Below are 18132 nucleotides of genomic sequence, written 5' to 3'. Positions count from 1 at the left end.
CAGTTTTGGTGGACAGTATGTTTCCAGAAACTTGTCCATCTCCTGTAGGTTATCCAGTTTGGTTCCATATAGTTTTTCATAATATTCTCGTATGATATTCTGTATTTCTATTTTGTTTGTTGTAATTTCTCCATTTTCCTTTCTTATTTTGCTAATTTGTGCTCTCTCTTCTTTGTGAGTTTGGCCAGAGGTTTGTCGATTTTATTTACTTTTTCAAAAAACCAGCTTTTGGTTCGGTTGATTTTTTCTATGGTCTTGTTAATCTCTATTGTATTTAATTCCTCTCTGATCTTTATTATTTCCTTCCTTCTGCTGCTTTTTGGGGCTTTTTGTTCTTCTTTTTCTAATTCATTCAGGTGGTGGGTTAACTTGTTTATTTGAGATTGTTCTTCCTTTTTGAGGAAGGCCTATATCGCTATAAACTTCCCTCTTAGCACTGCCTTTGCTGTATCCCATAGGTTTTGAGTGGTTGTGCTTTCATTATCGTTTGTCTCAAGGTATTTTTTAATTTCAGCTTTGATTTCCTCATTGATCCATTGTTTTTTCAATAACATATTGTTTAATCTCCATGCTTTCCTTTTTTTCTCCTTTGTTTCTTTGTTGTTGATTTCCAGTTTCATGGCATTGTGGTCGGTAAAGATGCTTGAGATAATTTCTATCTTCTTAAAATTGTTGAGGTTTCTTTTGTGTCCAAGTACATGATCGATCCTGGAAAATGTTCCATGTGCACTTGAAAAGAATGTATATTCTATTTTTTGGGGGTGTAATGCTCTGAAAATATTCACCAAATCTAGTTTTTCTATTGTAGTATTTAATTTCTCTGTTGCCTTGTTTATTTTCTGTCTGGAAGATCTGTCTAGTGATGTTAATGTGGTGTTAAAATCTCCAACTATGATTGTATTCCCATCAATATCCCCCTTTATCTCTGTTAGTAATTCTTGTATGTACTTAGGTGCTCCTATATTGGGTGCATATATATTAACGAGTGTAATATCTTCATCTTGTATCACTCCTTTAATCATTATAAAATGTCCTTCTTTATCTTTCTTTATGGCCTTTGTTTTAAAGTCTATTTTGTCTGAAATCAGTACTGCAACACCTGTTTTTTTGGCTTTTCCATTTGCATGGCATATCCTTTTCCATCCTTTCACTCTCAATCTATATGTGTCCTTCTCCCTAAAGTGGGTCTCTTGTATGCAGCATATTGAAGGTTCTTGCTTTATTATCCAGTCTGCCACCCTATGTCTTTTGACTGGAGCATTTAGTCCATTAACACTTACAGTAATTAATGATAGATGTGTGTTTATTACCATTTTGAACTTATCTTTGCAGTTGAATTGGTATATCCTCTTTGTTCCTTTCTTCTTCCTTTTGTGGTTTGGTAATTTTCCTTTGTATTATCATGGATTTTATTTAATTTTTGTGACTCCCTTGTAAATTTTTGACTTGTGGTTACCCTTTTTTGTAAATCTATTAACCCATTACTATACCTGTTTTTATTAAACTGATAGTAACATGATCTCAAACCCATCCTACTGTTAAAAAGATTTAAAAAAGAAAGAAAAAAAATATTCTGTATTTCCCTGCCTCCCTCTCCCACTCTCAGCAATTTGTATGTTTTCTTTATTTGTAATTCATGAGTTATCACCTTTCCAGTTGTGAGTTTCTCATTTCTGTAGCATCCTGCTGCTTTTCTATTTAGAATAGCCCTTTCAATATATCTTTTAGCGTGGGTTTAGTGTTGCTAAACTCCTGCAGCTTTTTTTTTGTCTGTGAAACTCTTTTTTTCTCCTTCTATCCTAAAGGATAGCCTTGCTGGATAAAGTATCCTAGGCTGCATCTTTTTCTCATTCAGGGCTTTGAATATATCTTGCCACTCCCTTCTGGCCTGTAGTGTTTGTGTAGAGAAATCAGCTGAGAGCCTTATGGGGGTTCCCTTGTACTTCACTCTTTGCTTTTCTCTTGCTGCCTTTAGAATCATTTCTTTATCCTTGACTCTGGCCATCTTGATTATGATATGTCTTGGTGTGGGTCTATTTGGATTCTTCCTGTTTGGGACCCTCTGAGCTTCCTGTACTTGGATATCTGATTCCTTCTTTAAGTTTGGGAAGTTTTCAGTCATGATTTCTTCAAAAACCTTTCAATCCCCTTTGATCCTTCTTCCCCTTCTGGGACCCCTATTATGTGAAGATTGGGACGCTTTATATTATCCCATAGGTCCCTTATGCTATTTTCATTATTTTTTATTTGCTTATCTTGTAGTTCTTCTGAATGGGTGCTTTCTATTGCCCTGTCTTCTAGATCACTAATTCGTTCCTCTGCGTTATCTAGTCGGCTTTGCACAGCTATTAGATCATTCCTCATTTCTTTCAATGAGTTTACCCATTCTACTTGGCTCTTCTTTATAGCTTCAGTTTCATTTTTGACATATTTTATATCTCTAAACACTGTCTCTTTTAGTTCCTTCAGCACTTTGATCACTCCTTTTTTGAAATCTTGATCTAGTAGGCTATCGATGTCTATTTCATTGATCTTTCTTTCAGGGGATTCCTCTTGTTCTTTTAATTGGGAATGGTTTCTCTGCTTCTTCATCTTGCTCATACCTCTCTGTCTATTTTGGATCTTAAGGATTTTATCTATCAATGCCTATTTAGGAATAGAACTTAGGGGGAAAAAAAGAAAAAAATAAGAGAGAGAGATTTTTAAAAGAAGGGAGATAGAGTTTGAAAACAGTGTATAATGAGTAATAGAAGAGCGAGTTGAAGCAGAGTATTAATCTGGTTGAGACGTCCTTTTAAAACCTTTAAAAAAAAAAAGAAAGAAAAGGGGTGGGGAGATGAATAGATGTATTTGAAACCTGTGTCTAATCAATAACAGGACATCAAAACCCAGGAGAAATAGAAATGAATTAAGAAGTAAAAATTAAGAGAGTAATAGAAAATAGAACAGGTAAAAACAGATTTGAAAAAAAAGGGGGGGGGTTGTCGATGTTCTCCTGGAGTCTGTGTGCTTTTAATGTGAAGTCCTTCTGTCTTCGTCCTGTTTTGGAAGCTCAGCTTGTTTTCATAGGCCCTCTTTTGGCACCCTCTTCTGTGCTGCTCCCAGCACCTGTTGGCAAGCAGATCGCGCCTCCTCCTAACACGGGGTCAGGTGCAGCTCTCCTCTGCTGTGGGCGGGCGGGTCACTGCCCCTCCGGATGCCGCAGTCAGATGTTGCAGACTGGCCAGGCTGGAGGGCGGGTCGTGCCCCTTCCCAGCACCTCGGTCAGGGGTTGTGTTCCTGCCCGACAGGCGGGGGGCCGCTCTCCCCCTGCCTGCGCCGCCTGTAGCTCCACTGCTCTGTGCGGCTGCACGCTCCGCCCTGGTCGCACTCCGCGGGTGGGCTCGGGGAAGACCGAGGGGCAGCCTCGTCCCTGCTCCGAGCCAAGACCCAGCTGCTTGTTTGTCTTTGTGGAGCAAGTTCTCTGCGGGACCAGGATGGAAGGATCCTATCTGCCCTGGGCTGTAGGCCTGTCTCAGTCTGGCCTTTGAGGCTGCTAAGCCCTTCCGTGCGGATGCAGGGTTCACCCCCGCCCCCGCCCCCGCCCCCGCCTGGGTGCTCAGCGCCGGAGAATATGGTGGCTGTGCCTGAGCCCCGCCTCTCTTCCCCTGAAAAGTTTACGCGGGTTTTCAGAGATGGGGGATGCACCCTTCCCCCGAGAGCACATCAACCTTGCTGTTTTATGGAGGGCCCAGGTTGTTCTGTCCTGTACACCCACAGCCACGGCTCCCAGCCCCTTGCAGTCCCCCGGGGCTGCCTCCGTGCAGCCGCCCACGTCCTCCGCCCGGCTTGTGCAGCCTGGCCCTGCCCGCCGCTGCCGGCCCGCGTCTCAGGCTGGGCGTCGGGGGGGGACGCTCTGTGCCCGTTTAACTTAGTTCTGTCAGACAAGGGCTGCTCTGTACAGAACCGAGCCTCGGAGGCTCCCCCTCCATCCCGCTGGCCTCTCAGTTGGAGAGGGGAGACCCAGCGAGCGAGCACCAGTCCTCCTTTGCCGCTCCCTCCCCGCGGGACCCGTCCCGCGCTGCTTTGCCTTTTGTTCTTTCTTTTTTCCTTTTCTCCTACCAGATTTTTGGCGTCTTTATCTTTTGAAGAGGGCGATGTTCTGTCGGAGTTCCGCAGGTGCTCTGGTTGGCTGAGTGGGTCTGTAGATGTGGGTCTTGGTGTATATGTGGGAGAGGGTGAGCTGCGAGCATCCTTCTACTCCTCCATCTTCCGGAAGTCTATAGTTTCTCTTTTTGATAAGTTACCTATACTATCATGTTCTCTCTTTGGATGGAACGTGACGGTGGGAGTATGACTGGACAAAACGTTTCTGTAAACTATTTTGGCAATATTGCTAAAGCTCACATTTAGCTGGTACTGATTCTGTGTCAGCCTCTGGACAAAGTGCCTTCTGTGTATTGCCTAGTAGAATATTTGCTTCAGTGCCTTCCGTTAATTAGCATCTGTGTGGCTTGCTTTCTTGGACTACTTTTATCAGCCCCTACCAATGTTTTCTTGTCCTCTGTAGCTTTCACTGTCACCAGTGTCCTCACTAAGCTCCTGCCCTGGTTACTCTAACATGGGACATTCAACAGTGTCTGGAGAGATCTTTGATTGTCACACCCCTGGATGCTATGTGTGGAGAGATGCTACTGGCATCTCTGGTCGAGGCCAGGGATGCTGCCGAATGTTTTTACAGTGCACATACAGGCCTCCTGCGTCAAAGAATTTCCTGGCCCAAAATGTCAATAGTGCTGAGGTTGAGTTGAGCCCTGCTAGTTGAAGGGAACCCAAACAGTGCTGGGAGTTCAGCAACTACTTACTCTTTTGTACAATTTCATTATGTGTTTCCAATTTTAGTGTAGTACTAAGAACATTCAATAGGAATTAAATACAGTTATTAATTCACTTTATGAATGTGTATGATTTCCTTCTCAGGACCTGTTACTATGACAAGTGTACACCCGCCAATACGTTCACCGAGTGCCTCCAGCGTTGGGAGCCGAGGAAGGTAAACTGACTTAATTTATTCTCTAGTGCATGAAATCGGTGACGAGATTTCTCTTGTCAGTGCTCAGTGTGCTTTCGTACTCAAAACATTTTGAACAACATCCTTTATTTCCAACTTTTCAATTAAATTTTTAATAATTATTATATGTTAATTTAATTAATGGGTTAAGTAAAGTACAATTTTATCTTTAAAGATACAAAAATGTATGTAGAAAATAAAATATCTCTGACTTTAGCATAATAGCAGGGAAAACAGAAATGAAATATGTGTAACTCAGCGTACTGTGTAGGGAAATGCACAAGTAAGAACTTAAGGAAAACAAATAATTTGGGGGGAGCTTCTTGGAACAAATAATAATTTTATACTAACTTTGTTCTCTGACTTTTCTAATGGCCAAACATTGATTCTGCTTTAAAATAAATTAATCTACAGTTGTGGAAATTTTATTGTAACTTACTGATTTATGCATCCACTCATGTCTGCCAGTTTCCCCTAAATAGTGAACCCAATTCTTACTTTCCTAATCATTTGGAAAAAGCTTTCTCTGAAAGGAAGAAACTTGCCTTTAATAACTATGAAAACATAGTAGCTGTCTGTAAAAAGGCTTTTGTCCCACTACTTTTTTTAAACAGCAGAACACCAAAAAATTACATCCCTAGTTAATTATGTTCACAATTTGTGACAGTAAGTCTTCAATGTGGACCTAGAGTTTTCTTTGTCACTGACTAGAGAAGGAAATGGGAAAACCTAAGAAAAAGTGCTAATTCTGAGATAGTTCTGAGATCTGGCTGCCTAATTTTACAGCCTCAGGATATTGAAGTCAGTTTTCTTTTAATTCAGGTTTTATTTAAATTTATTTAAATGTCTTTCCAGGTATATAATGTTAACTATTTAGATAGGTGAATATTTAGTACATTTTTTTAATACATTATTGAAACTGTTTTGCCTGCAGCAGATGCATTTCAGTTAAGGATCATTTATTGCTGATGTAACATAGTTACCATTGCTGTGAAGATAAAGCATTATCCCAAAAGCTATTGTTATACTTTGAGATACTTAAAGTAGCTTTCTTAGATTTCTTTCTTTCTTTCTTTCTTCTTTATACTTACAGCTCTGGCTCTTCCAGCAAACCAGCAGGAGCTGATTCTACACACAAAGTCCCAGTGGTCATGTTGGAGCCAATCCGAATAAAACAGGAAAACAGTGGACCACCTGAAAATTATGATTTTCCTGTTGTTATAGTGAAACAAGAATCAGATGAAGAATCAAGGCCTCAAAATGTAATTTGTTATGATTGCAGTACTATTCCTACTTAAGGGATAGGATGAGAGAAACTTTAAAATAGCTCATAGAAGATAAATGTAAAGGCAGGGCATTGTCAACCTAAAGGTTGAAAAATTTGAAGAAATCTCTCAGTAAATTAAAACAAAATGATTGATTGAATGGAAAACAAGAAGAGTTTAAAAAGTCAGAGGCTTAAACAAGGAGGTTGGGCATTTGAAAGAGTGAACGGAGTAAAACACATGGAAGGTAATTGCCAGAGCAGTGATACAAGGAAACTTCCTGTTAACTGAAGGGCATGGGCATCTGAATGGAAAGGGCCTACCAAGTATCATAACAATAAAATGAAAAGGAGACTCAGGTCATATCATCATCAGTTTCAGAATACCAGAATTCTAAACAGGTTCTAAAAGCTTCCAGAGGGAAAAAAACACCTTATACAATGGATCAGACATCATAATGTCACCAGCTCCTCAACACAGACATGCAAAGCTGAAAGACAATAGAGAAATATCAAAATTGTGAGGAAGGATATTTTGTAGCCAGAATTCTGTACCCAGGCAGATTATCAATTATGCATAAAGATTAAATAAACATTTTTAGACATGTATGCAGAGTCTTAAATTTTTAATTCCCATGCACTTATTCTCAGGGAGATATTTGAGAATATGCTTCATCAAAACTGAAGTAAACCCAGAAAGAGGATGACATAAGATCCCAGAAATGAGATCTAACACAGAAGAGAGGCAAAGAAAAGGGCAGTTAGCCCCCAGTGCCCCAGCTCCTCCGGTACACCCTGTAGCAGGACAGAAGAGTCCATTAGGGGAGTATGTAATGGTGAGAAAAATGTTCTGACAGTATCGAGAAGCCTTTTATAACCCTGTTGGATATTGTGAGAATGATTTGGAGATAGATAAGCTAGAAAAAGAAGCAAATGGATTAAATTTAAAAATAAGGTAATTGAGGAAGGGAGGGTATAGCTCAGTGGTAGAGCATGTGCTTGGCATGCACAAGGTCCTGGGTTCAGTCCCCAGTTCCTCCACTAAAAATCCATCTATCAATTTAATTACCTCCCCCCAAAACAAACAAAAAAAGTAATAAAAATAAGGTAATTATTTACTCATAGTAAAAACAAAAAGATAAAAAAGGAATGTACTCATAGTACATTCTGTGCTTATGCAATGCACAGTATTTATATAGTCATAATGATGCAAACACCTTAATACAAAGATAACTAAAAACTAGGCGTAATCAGGATATTACCTGAACACGCATTTGACCAAAAATTGATTTTTCAGGATACTTACTTAACCAGTACAGCAGTGATACTGACCAATTGGAATAGATGCTGGCTATAAACAGTTATTACTGGTGCCAACCAACTAAAAAGAAATCAATGCTTAATAAATCTATGCTAAGAGGATGGTATAAATGGTGTGTGTAAGTATAAGAAGGGTGTGGAGAGTCAGGAAGGAAAAATTTAATCTTTCACTGTAGGGAAAATACATATATTTAAAAGTGAAAATATGTTTAAAATAGAAAATTTGGGGAAATAGAGTCGAAGCATATTTAGAAATACAGAAGTAAATAGCAGAAGAAAAAGCTAAATAATTGCCTTCAAAGAATGATATTATATACCCATGCTTTTAACTACTTCAACATTTTTTTAAATGTTTAAAGGAGATAATAGATTGTTTTTAATTTGAAACTTTCACCTCACCATCCTAGGCTTCACCATAGAATTTAGATTCATCTTAAAATTATTAATGGCACCTGGAGAGGTGAAATTACTTCTAAGAATTAAAATAATATACCTTTTTTTTGAATGATAAAAATGTACAGTAGGCATGTTTTGTGTTTAGGTACACTTTGAATTCACAGCTCTAGTAAAATGTATATACATTTCCTGACGTTGACTTCTGCACTATCCACCTGTTCTCTCATTTCTGTAGCCATCAGTAGATTCAAAGATTTTTCCTGTATTATCCACACCTCCTTACTGCTGCTGATCTTCTGTTTTCAAGATATTTTTCAGTAGATATCTATGTCTTCTTTACCATTAGGACCTTTAATACAGTTAGCAGTAAACATTCTTGTCTTGGGTCTCATGCATATTCACAGACTCCTTTGAAATAAGCAGGTTCTCATGAGTGAGCAGTCTGCTGTCCAGAATTGTGCTAATAAAGAATGCCAGTTCAAAAGATACAAATACGTATGTTACCTCTGTCCATTGCAGACCAACTATCCAAGAAGCATACTCACCTCCCTGCTCTTAAACAGCAGTCAGAGCTCTGCTTCTGAAGAGTCTGTGCCAAGATCCGATGCCCCTGATAGCACAGGAGATCAACCTGGAATTCACCAGGAAAGTTCCTCAAATGGAAAGTCTGACTGGCTAGATGCCTCGCAGAAATCACCGCTTCATGTTGGAGAGACGAGGAAGGAGGATGACCCCAATGAGGACTGGTGTGCAGTTTGTCAGAACGGAGGGGAACTCCTGTGCTGTGAGAAATGTCCCAAAGTATTCCACCTTTCTTGTCACGTGCCCACATTGGCGAATTTTCCAAGGTATGATAGTGCTTGCTTCCCTCTCTTACATTCCTTCACTATAAATGCAATAAACTTCGGATGATCATTGTAACATAAAACCTTCGTAAAAACTCAAGTAGAAGTCCACTTGGCATAAGTACATACTCCAAAATTGTCATCATTGGCTTTCCCCTGACTCTTATTCCCTGTGCTTCTCTCAAAAACCTAGTCTGTTATGATGAGAAAAAAATATATATAGCCCTTTAAGTGATTTCAAGGGGATTTCCGTAAAGAACATGGTCCTTATGCACAACTGCCATAATCTGTTGCGTCTTATTTACCAGACATTGAGCTATATTACTTACAAACATCTTGAGTAAATTCTCAAACCCTATGAGGTGATGATGGTAATGAAGAAAAGCCATTGGATTGATCTAGTTCTTCAAAGGCTGTCCTTTTAAAAGTTTAATTTATAATTTCAAACTTAAAGTTGCAAGAATAGTACCAAGAGCACTTCTTTTTCTTGAATCATTTGGGGAAAATGTCAGTTATGCCTCATATTGGCCGGAGACTGATGCATGTGTTTTGTTTTATTTGTACATGGGTTTCATGCTCCTCAACTAGACTAAAAGTAACTCCTTTACCACTTAGGCCCTTGTATTTCTGCTCTTAGGCTCCCTCAGCATGGTGCCATGTACATAGTAGATATATGGTAAGTCCTCAGTGATTACAGTTTATGCCAAATAAATAATTCTGTATCACATTTGGCATGGAAGAGCTGGGAAAGGGAGATGGGGAAGAGAGAAATGATGCGTTAGGAACTCAGTCAAATACTTTATCCCCCAACAGTGGAGAGTGGATTTGCACTTTCTGCCGAGACTTATCTAAACCAGAAGTTGAATATGATTGTGATGCTCCTAGTCACAACTCAGAAAAAAAGAAAACCGAAGGCCTTGTTAAACTCACACCAATAGACAAAAGGGTAAGTTTCCAGCCTAGACTGTTACACAGTCGTTTTGGTTGCACATTGTATGGTGATAGACAGGTACTGTGATGCAGAGGTGCTTTCCTCAAAGAAGTGTACGTTCAAATTCTGTACTGACTTCATTCTTCTTTAGTACTTTTTTTCCCACAAAAATGTAAGAATCTTAAATAATGGCAAATTATAACGTTTTAATTAAATAAAATCACAGTGCTATACATGTATTTTCTAGAAACTTAAAATACTCTAATTGGACAAAGTTCAATTGAATATGTGTGCTTTATATATGTATTTATCCTGGATTTTCAGGCTACATGTAGTGAATTTCAGTTTTGTTTTCTACTATGGATAAGTTTTCTACCTCAGAATTTGTTAAGAATTGTCACCAAAGAGATGGATGGGTTTTTCTGTTTACTCTTCCTGGAAAAAAATTACATCGTTTCGCCAGGTGGTACTAGGTTTATACTTCAAAGCCTGCTAGTAGATTTAACTGCAATTAACTTATAAAGCTACTAAGCCAGTACTTATTACTAAAGAAGCTCCTGTGCTGAATTACTAAGTAGAACAGTCAGTATGAAAGTTGTCATGCGGGAGAGGGTGCGGTGAGCGCTGCCACCGCGACACGGTGTTGCTGGGTAAGCCCGTGAGCAGGGAGTAGCCGGGTGCTTGATGGCACCATCTGCATTCAGAGAGAGGCCTTGGGACCCAGTGCACCGTGGAAAGCCTCCACCTCTGGATCTCTTAACACATGGATGTTCTTCTTTTATTGACCATTAATAATTCAGTACACAAATTGGAGAGATAAGTGGAAATTTATGTTTAAAGAACTTCAGATGGGTTTCTAGTGATGCTGCTTTTGTTCCTGTAATTACAAGGACTGCTCGCATATCACAGACACCCCAAAATGTCAAACGGTACACTGGAGTCAATGACTGGAAAGGTTATCAAAGCTCCAGGTATCAGTATTTTTCTTGTATTCATCTGGTTTTAATTTTTATCCTGGTACTTTGAGACCTATAATGGTGTTATTAAAAATTAGCTGTGACTTCATTATTTCATTATATTTTCTTTCTTTTTTTTTTTTTAATGTGTGTGCAGAAGTGTGAACGCCTACTTTTATTTCTTTACTGCCATGAAATGAGCCTGGCTTTTCAAGACCCAGTTCCTCTAACTGTAAGTATTATGTCATTTTGTGCATTTTTGCACAGTGAGATGATTTTTCTAAAACTCGATTTATGAGAATCTAGTTTCTACCATTTTTCAATAGTAAGTTTCTTATATTAATCCAAATCTTAAAGCTTATTCATACATACTGATGCTTTGATCTTAAATACATCTTAATGTTAACAAACTAGCCCAAAAGTTATATTCATTTCTCACATATTCTTTTTTCTCAGCTAATGTATTTTACCTCCCATTCTCTGGGATGATTTCTACCAGTTGTTTCTCTCAGGAGTTTTAGGTGTATATCCTAAGCTGTTGGGGAAAAAAACTTGCCATCTGAGATAAAGACCTCCCCAAATTCTCTATGTGTGTTTTGATTTCTAGGTCTAGACTTCAAGTAATGAGTAGTCTGTAACAATAGAGGGAGAGGGGTGTGTTTGTGCGTATGTGTGTCATCAACTTCACAAAGCTTCATATTTAAGTTTGATGTGACTTTAATGCATAATTTTAGAATGCCAGAAAGGACTCAAAATAAGTTTTTCTATTTTCTGATGTCTGAAATTCCTTTGAAAAAAATTAATAGATTTGTACAGTTAGATAAATTTTTAAAACTTAATGCAAGGTTGGAAAATAAAACTGGCTTGGTAAATACATCGAGCTACTAAACAGTTAACTTCTTTCTTGAAAACAAGTTTTGAGAAATTGAGATAGGAAAAAGAAATACAGTTGACTCTTAGAACAATACAGAGGTTAAGAACACCGGCTGTCTGCACAGTTGAAAGGCTGTGTATAACTTTACAGTCGGCCCTCTGTACCCGCAGAGTCAACCAGCCACGGATCGTGTAGTGTTATAGTATGAATTTAATGAAGAAAATCCACATATAGAAAATCCACAGTTCAAGGATCCACTATAAATGATTTTTATAGTGTAGCAAAAAGAGGCAGGGCAAAAATATGCCCATAAGAATGTTATTCACTGAAAAATTTAACCTGGAACTTGGTGCTCTTTAAGATGTTGACTTATAGTCAGGTCAAGGAATCCTCTTTACTAATAGAAGAATTTGAAGAAATTGACTTATAAGAGAGTAGTATTAAAAAGAAGAATGTTAACTTATGTATTTTCATTGACAGTTTTAACTTTCCACTATCTACAATGCTTATTACACCAATATAAGTTACACTAATACGTTGGTGTTAGTAACAGCAGCAGCAAAGTAGCCCCCTTTTTCTTCATATATATGATCTCATTTAGTCTTTACAAAATCCTGTGAGAGTGGTAGAATGATTCCTGTTGGAAGTACAAAGAAACAGTTTCAGTGATGTAACTTAGCCAAGAGTACACTATTGAGTGGCAGAGCTAGGGGTCAAATCCAGGTTCAAAGCCTACCTGCTAAAACACATGCAGCAAAAACACGTCCAACCTTACTGGAAGTAGTACTTTTTCTAGTGATTGCTTTTTGTTTAATAGTGAAGAAGGAGAGTAGTAAGAGGGAACGTGTGGTAAGGTTTTTTTTTCCATTAAAAATAACTGGTGAAAATTTTTGATAAATGTGAAACTAAACATTTACCAGTGTGTGGAAGCCTGCAGAAACTTCCTGAATAGATTTCCTTATCAATGACAAAATGGTACAGAGAAAAGCAATGAGCACAAGCTGAATGTTACACTACTACCTGTAGGATTTATTTAGAACCAGGTAGAATTTAGTTATTTATTGTAACATCTCATGTCTTTTGAAAGGTGCCTGATTATTACAAAATAATTAAAAATCCAATGGATTTGTCAACTATCAAGAAAAGATTACAAGAAGATTATTCCATGTACACAAAGCCTGAAGATTTTGTAGCTGATTTTAGATTGATCTTTCAAAACTGTGCTGAATTCAATGAGGTGAGAAGAAAAAAAATAATATCAATTCGAAAGTAATATTATACCAAACACCTTATGAACAAATGAGGAGATCAAGATACCTATCTACAGTGGCATAAATTTCCAAAAGTCCGAGACTTATCTCCACATCCGTCAGACTGACAGCCGTTTGTTGGTAGTTTGTTCTATGTATTGGTTACTCATTCCAGAATTCCACATTTCATTTAATTTGTTCTAGAAATTCTTGTTACATGACTCTGATTCTGGCTTCTCTTTACTCTCTCTTTGGTAATCCAGTCCTGCTACTACCACCCTTATGGAATAATCCAGAAGAGTCAAAGCCTCTTATTTATTTTTCATCTGACCATTCGCTAGACTTTGTCTAGCTCCAGACTATTGGCTTTGTATCAGTGCTATCCATAAACATTTTCCCCCAAACAACCCACTGATATTCATAATCTTGAGGTAAAAGGGAACAAAAATGTGAGAAATCTACTGCTTTTGTTGACTATTTAAAATGTTTTTCTTTATTTATATTTTAATTTTTACTCAACAGCCTGACTCAGAAGTAGCCAATGCTGGTATGAAACTTGAAAGCTATTTTGAAGAACTTCTGAAGAATCTTTATCCAGAAAAAAGGTTTCCTAAACCAGAATTCAGGAATGAATCTGAAGATAATAAATATAGTGATGACTCAGATGATGACTTTGTACAGCCCCGGAAGAAACGCCTCAAAAGCATAGAGGAACGCCAGTTGCTTAAATAAGCAGCGCCGTTGGTGTGTGCTGGTTTTTAGATTTGTTTGTTTTCAAAAAACATTTTGTCAATAATTTAATTATCATTACCAAGAAGAATTTGTGACCACTCTTAAGTTTTTGATGTTTACTAGACTTTGATTTCCTTGATAATCCATTTCTTTTAACCTTCTTATTAAGAAAGAAAGAAAAAGAGGGAAAGAAGGAGAAAGGAAGAAAGAAGCAGCATCAACAACAAAATAAAAAGACATTCTCCCCACTTACTGGATTTCAAACTGCAAAATGGAGTGGTAGCTACTATAGGAAGGAGATAGACTTTGTATGAACCCTAAGTTGAAATTTTAATGTGGTTTGGATGTGTGCGTTAATCCATTTTTAGAAAATACCACTACCCATTAATTATGGACCAACCATGAGTTAGGTGTACTGTACGTAAGAGCAGTGCTCCATGAATATGAGTGGTGATAAGAGTTCTATCCTAGGATGTCCAGCAGTGCGACGAAAAAGTAGATTAGATGCTATGAAGAAGGCACCTAATAGTACATAATGTAAGATGGCGACTGTATTAAAGGAAAAGCAGGAAAACAAATGTTTGATTTTTGGTTTTGTTTTTTTCTTGTCTGTAGAGGTGTTTGGTATAGCAGGTTTTCAAGGCCATTTTTCATACATTTCTAAATCTAACTTCTTCCACTGAGGAAGTAAGTGTACACATTTGGTTTTGCTGTGTGTCTGTGTGGTTTGTTGTTTGTTTTTTAGCTGTGCAGGTGATCCTTTTATAACAAGACTCATTGTTTGCACTATGGCTTTTAGTGGAACTACCCAAAATATGAAATACAGCAGTGTGTGCCATATTTGATGTGAGTATTCTTCAACTTACACCCTGTTGGGCATTAAATATAAATTCCCCCTGAAAGGGACCAGTTCTGTGGTTTTCATCTGTCTTCATAATATGGAATGAAAATGTGTTGTGCAATTTGGTAGCAGGTAATTGGAGGGAATTATAGTGACATTTAAAATTTTCTGAAGCATCTATTTCCTGTTTTTCAGTGTCAGAACCTCAAATTGAGTCTTTCATCCAGCTTAATTCAGGATTTCATTTTCATTCTCTTGATAGAGATACAAAAGACCCATCTTCTGAGGGCAAGCATATTCTTAATGGGTCAGACCTAGCTGGTTTAACTGACGTTCATGTATTCCTTTTACTTGTTGTTCAGTGTCAAAGAAGGAAAATGGATTAAGATAGAAGAAAATTGTTGTGCCAGTTGCTAATTTAACATTTGACAGAGTATCTACACATGGACTTTTTTAGTTTGACAAAGTACGCCTTTATTTAGAAAACATTAATTGGCTGAGGAAGTTTTTCTCTTTAGGCCGACAGGATAAAAATATAGCTGACTTGAAAGAATTTTATTCTTTGGATAGTGTCATCACCCATGAATTAAACCTAGAGGACTTGCTTTTATCTACATGACATTACTTCTTGAAATGGACAATTTGAAAATATTCTGTGGCTAAGTCATTGGGTTTTCAGATATCACTAAAGATAAAACGAGAAAATAACTTACTGGCAATAGTGTCTCACTTTCTGTGTGGACCTGGGTCTAGTCCATAATATGTCAATTATATATTAATGCTTAAAAAGTCTTAATCACCTTTCCAAATATGCCTTTCAGGGTAGTTGCTGTTGTATTGTTTTGAATATGCATTTGACATTTATTCTCCAAAGACTTGAGCAAATTTTGCTAATAGTGTATATACCACTTAATTGTCTTTTTGCTAATGAGTTTATTGTTGCTATCTTAGAATACTGTTCTTCTGACAGTTTCTTCTTCCATACTTATCTCCTGAGTAAAAGCAGGGCAACACATAAGTTTTGAGGATGATCACAAAGGGAAGTAGCACTTAAGAGAGAAAAATTATAATTTCCTAAATGTTTGAGCCAGAATGTCTACTAATGTACCCAGACCTTTCACTGATATATTCAATGCCATATTAGTCTTTTAAAACAGTATTTCTCTTTCACCTTTATCATTATTTTGCTCCATGAAAGGCAGCTGAAAAACCATCTTTCCTATAATCATACATAATATATGTTGTGTTTCTCTCTCCAAATAGTATTTTCTTAATGGTTTTTAAAATTAACATCTTGTGACCTTATTAACAAGCGCCTGTGTGCCCAGGTGGATCCCGGCAAAGCAGTCCTTAAATTATAATGGAAGTAAGCTATGAGTCTGACTATACCTCACGCTCACTTGGAGAGCCTTCTCCCAGAAGGTCAGTGCAATTCAAGCAACCTTGAGCTAAACTTAAAAAACTCCAGTGTTTACCTCTGATCAAAAACTCCAGGAGATTGCCCTCTGGATTTAGAGCCAATAGCCTCATGTCATAGTTGTAAGGCCCCCAGTGCTGAACGTGATCACGCGATGAGCAGGCCCTGGGGAGCTAGAATTTACTCAGTCCAACCCATCGAAAGCTTTCCTAGGTTTGAAGCACCTGATCTTTCTGGCAATAAGAAGCCCAGGACACAGTCAGTGATGTGCGTGGCTTTGGCAGAAGTATAAATGGATGGGGGGGTGTATGTACCATATTCAGTTCAAAATGCTGTTGTGCACCAGCATCTGGTAGTGCACATATTTTGTCCTTTGAATTACAGGCCCTGCTTATCTTTCCTGAATGGAAAGGTAGAAAATTGAAAGGTGCTTTTTAAAAAAAAAAAAAGTGTCCTCTTGCCTTGGTAGTTTTACCTTCTTTTCCAAGCTAAATAGGGTCCACGTTTTACTACTACACAGTTGTACAGATGTCCTATGAAGATTCACTCCATGTCGAAAGGGTGAGTATACGATTGATTGCTCCACTTAACGAATTTGCATTTCAGATGTCTGCTGTTACAGTGTTTTAAGCTTTTAAGTTCGGGTTCTGTGGAGGGACTAGACAGTGAAAGGAGAACTCCGTTTGGCAAGGCCTGAATCCCAAAAGTAGGTTGCTGCGTGGGAGCAAAAGGTTTTTGGGTTAAAACAGAAGATGTGCTTATTTCCTGCTTATCTGTATCTGTTACAAATGAGAGAAATTGAGTGACCTGATTGGCCCTTAAAATTATGGACATAGTCATAGTCTAACTTCTTAGTGAAATAGAGGCCGTCCTTGTAAATAACCATGCACATACATATTTTTTCAAGTATTTTATAACCTTGTGTAAGTTAACGGTTCGTGTCTTTTTATATATATTGCCCCTTCACCTTGAGTGTGAACTTACTGTCATAATTCACATGGTGGTGGCTCATGTTCTTGAGTGAGAATACTGCTAGCCAGTCAGATCACAGATTTCTCTCCCCATGAAGGTTTTGCTTATTGTGAAGAATATATGAGGCAGTAATATTTGTTTTCCATTTGTGGGGGAGTCAACTGGTGCTTTGATTTTAATAAAAAAAAATCAGCTTTGATAGATTTTTACTGTGAATATTTTACCACAACAAGGAATTTTTAATGGAAAGATTACCATATGTCATTCAGTAGAATATTAACTAGTTGAATCTCACAAATTCCTACCTTTGTGTGTCCCTCTATAAAACTGATAGAGTCCATAAACTTTTTTGGAAATAGGAAAACTTTTTTAGAAATTCTAACAGATGTATTTCACCAGCTTTAAAAGATAAAGCAAAAAACTTAATTTGGCAAACAGGAAGGAAGAGGTGATAAATACATTCAATCACTGATTCCACCCTCCAAAAGAACCCAGCCCCCTGAAAGTAGGAGAACCAAAGATGCCATGAAAAAGTCTGCTTGTCTGAAATGTATAGGAAGAGGGAAGAAACACAGAGAGTGGGGACTTCTACAAGTCACTTTGAAATTTTACATATGTTAATTTCACCTATAAATTTCAGGAAGTTTAGATTCTCAGATATTACAACTATTTTAAAGACTCACTTTTGAATATTTAATAGATCTTACATTGATGGGGATTGATTCTTAAGTGAGTTTTTAAATAGAATATAAAGTCTTAATTTGAGTCCAAAAAAAAATAATCCTTAGAAGTTATAAGTTAAACATTTAGCGAAATTCAGTCATTACCACATTTTCAAATGAGGTGTGGAGGAAAAGCTATTTTAATATCCTCTGCCATGTACGAGGATACTTGTGAATGTGAATTCTTTACCCATGTTCTCTACTGCCTTTAACCCCAAGAAAAATGAACCAGAGAATTCAGTCAGGAACCAATGACTGAAGCCCAGTTGTCATTGTGGGGAGGGGTTAGAACATAAGGATCAACCAGAGTTAACTGCACGTCTCACCCTTGGGATTGTACTGGACCTGAGAAGTGGCATTTTCCCAAAGAAAATCAGGGTGTTCCTAATAAGAAAGAGGAGGAGTGGCAACAAGTTCGGTGAGTCACCAGGTGCCATGCTTTGGAATGATGCTGGTTCTCTCATCTGATTGTGTAAGGCATTTACCAATGAGGGGATTGAAAAAGCCCCAAATAAAGGTTCTAGCATTCATATTACAGGAGGATTTCTTCTTTCTTTTTCTT

The 18132-nt window shown here is 37.8% G+C and overlaps 1 protein-coding gene and 1 non-coding gene across 3 annotated transcripts in view; both read left to right on the top strand.

Moving 5' to 3' along the window:
* Positions 1-14196, top strand: part of TRIM24 (tripartite motif containing 24) — an 88713-nt gene extending 74517 nt beyond the window's left edge. For both annotated transcript variants that reach the window (XM_072964371.1, XM_072964370.1), the window contains exons 13-19: positions 4960-5032; positions 6144-6312; positions 8550-8878; positions 9689-9821; positions 10920-10994; positions 12724-12873; positions 13409-14196. In XM_072964371.1, the coding sequence (XP_072820472.1) occupies positions 4960-5032; positions 6144-6312; positions 8550-8878; positions 9689-9821; positions 10920-10994; positions 12724-12873; positions 13409-13618 (1139 nt within the window). In that variant the 3' untranslated portion in view covers positions 13619-14196. The remainder of the gene's footprint in view (positions 1-4959; positions 5033-6143; positions 6313-8549; positions 8879-9688; positions 9822-10919; positions 10995-12723; positions 12874-13408) is intronic.
* On the top strand, positions 7283-7355 carry TRNAA-GGC (transfer RNA alanine (anticodon GGC)). The gene has a single exon. It is a non-coding gene; the product is annotated as a tRNA-Ala (tRNA).
* Positions 14197-18132: the final 3936 nt, after the last annotated feature.

Source organism: Vicugna pacos, chromosome 7, assembly GCF_048564905.1.
Source record: "Vicugna pacos chromosome 7, VicPac4, whole genome shotgun sequence".
NCBI classification, from domain to species: domain Eukaryota; kingdom Metazoa; phylum Chordata; class Mammalia; order Artiodactyla; family Camelidae; genus Vicugna; species Vicugna pacos.
Note: the sequence above shows the minus strand (reverse complement) of the source record. Positions and strands in the feature narration are given on the sequence as shown.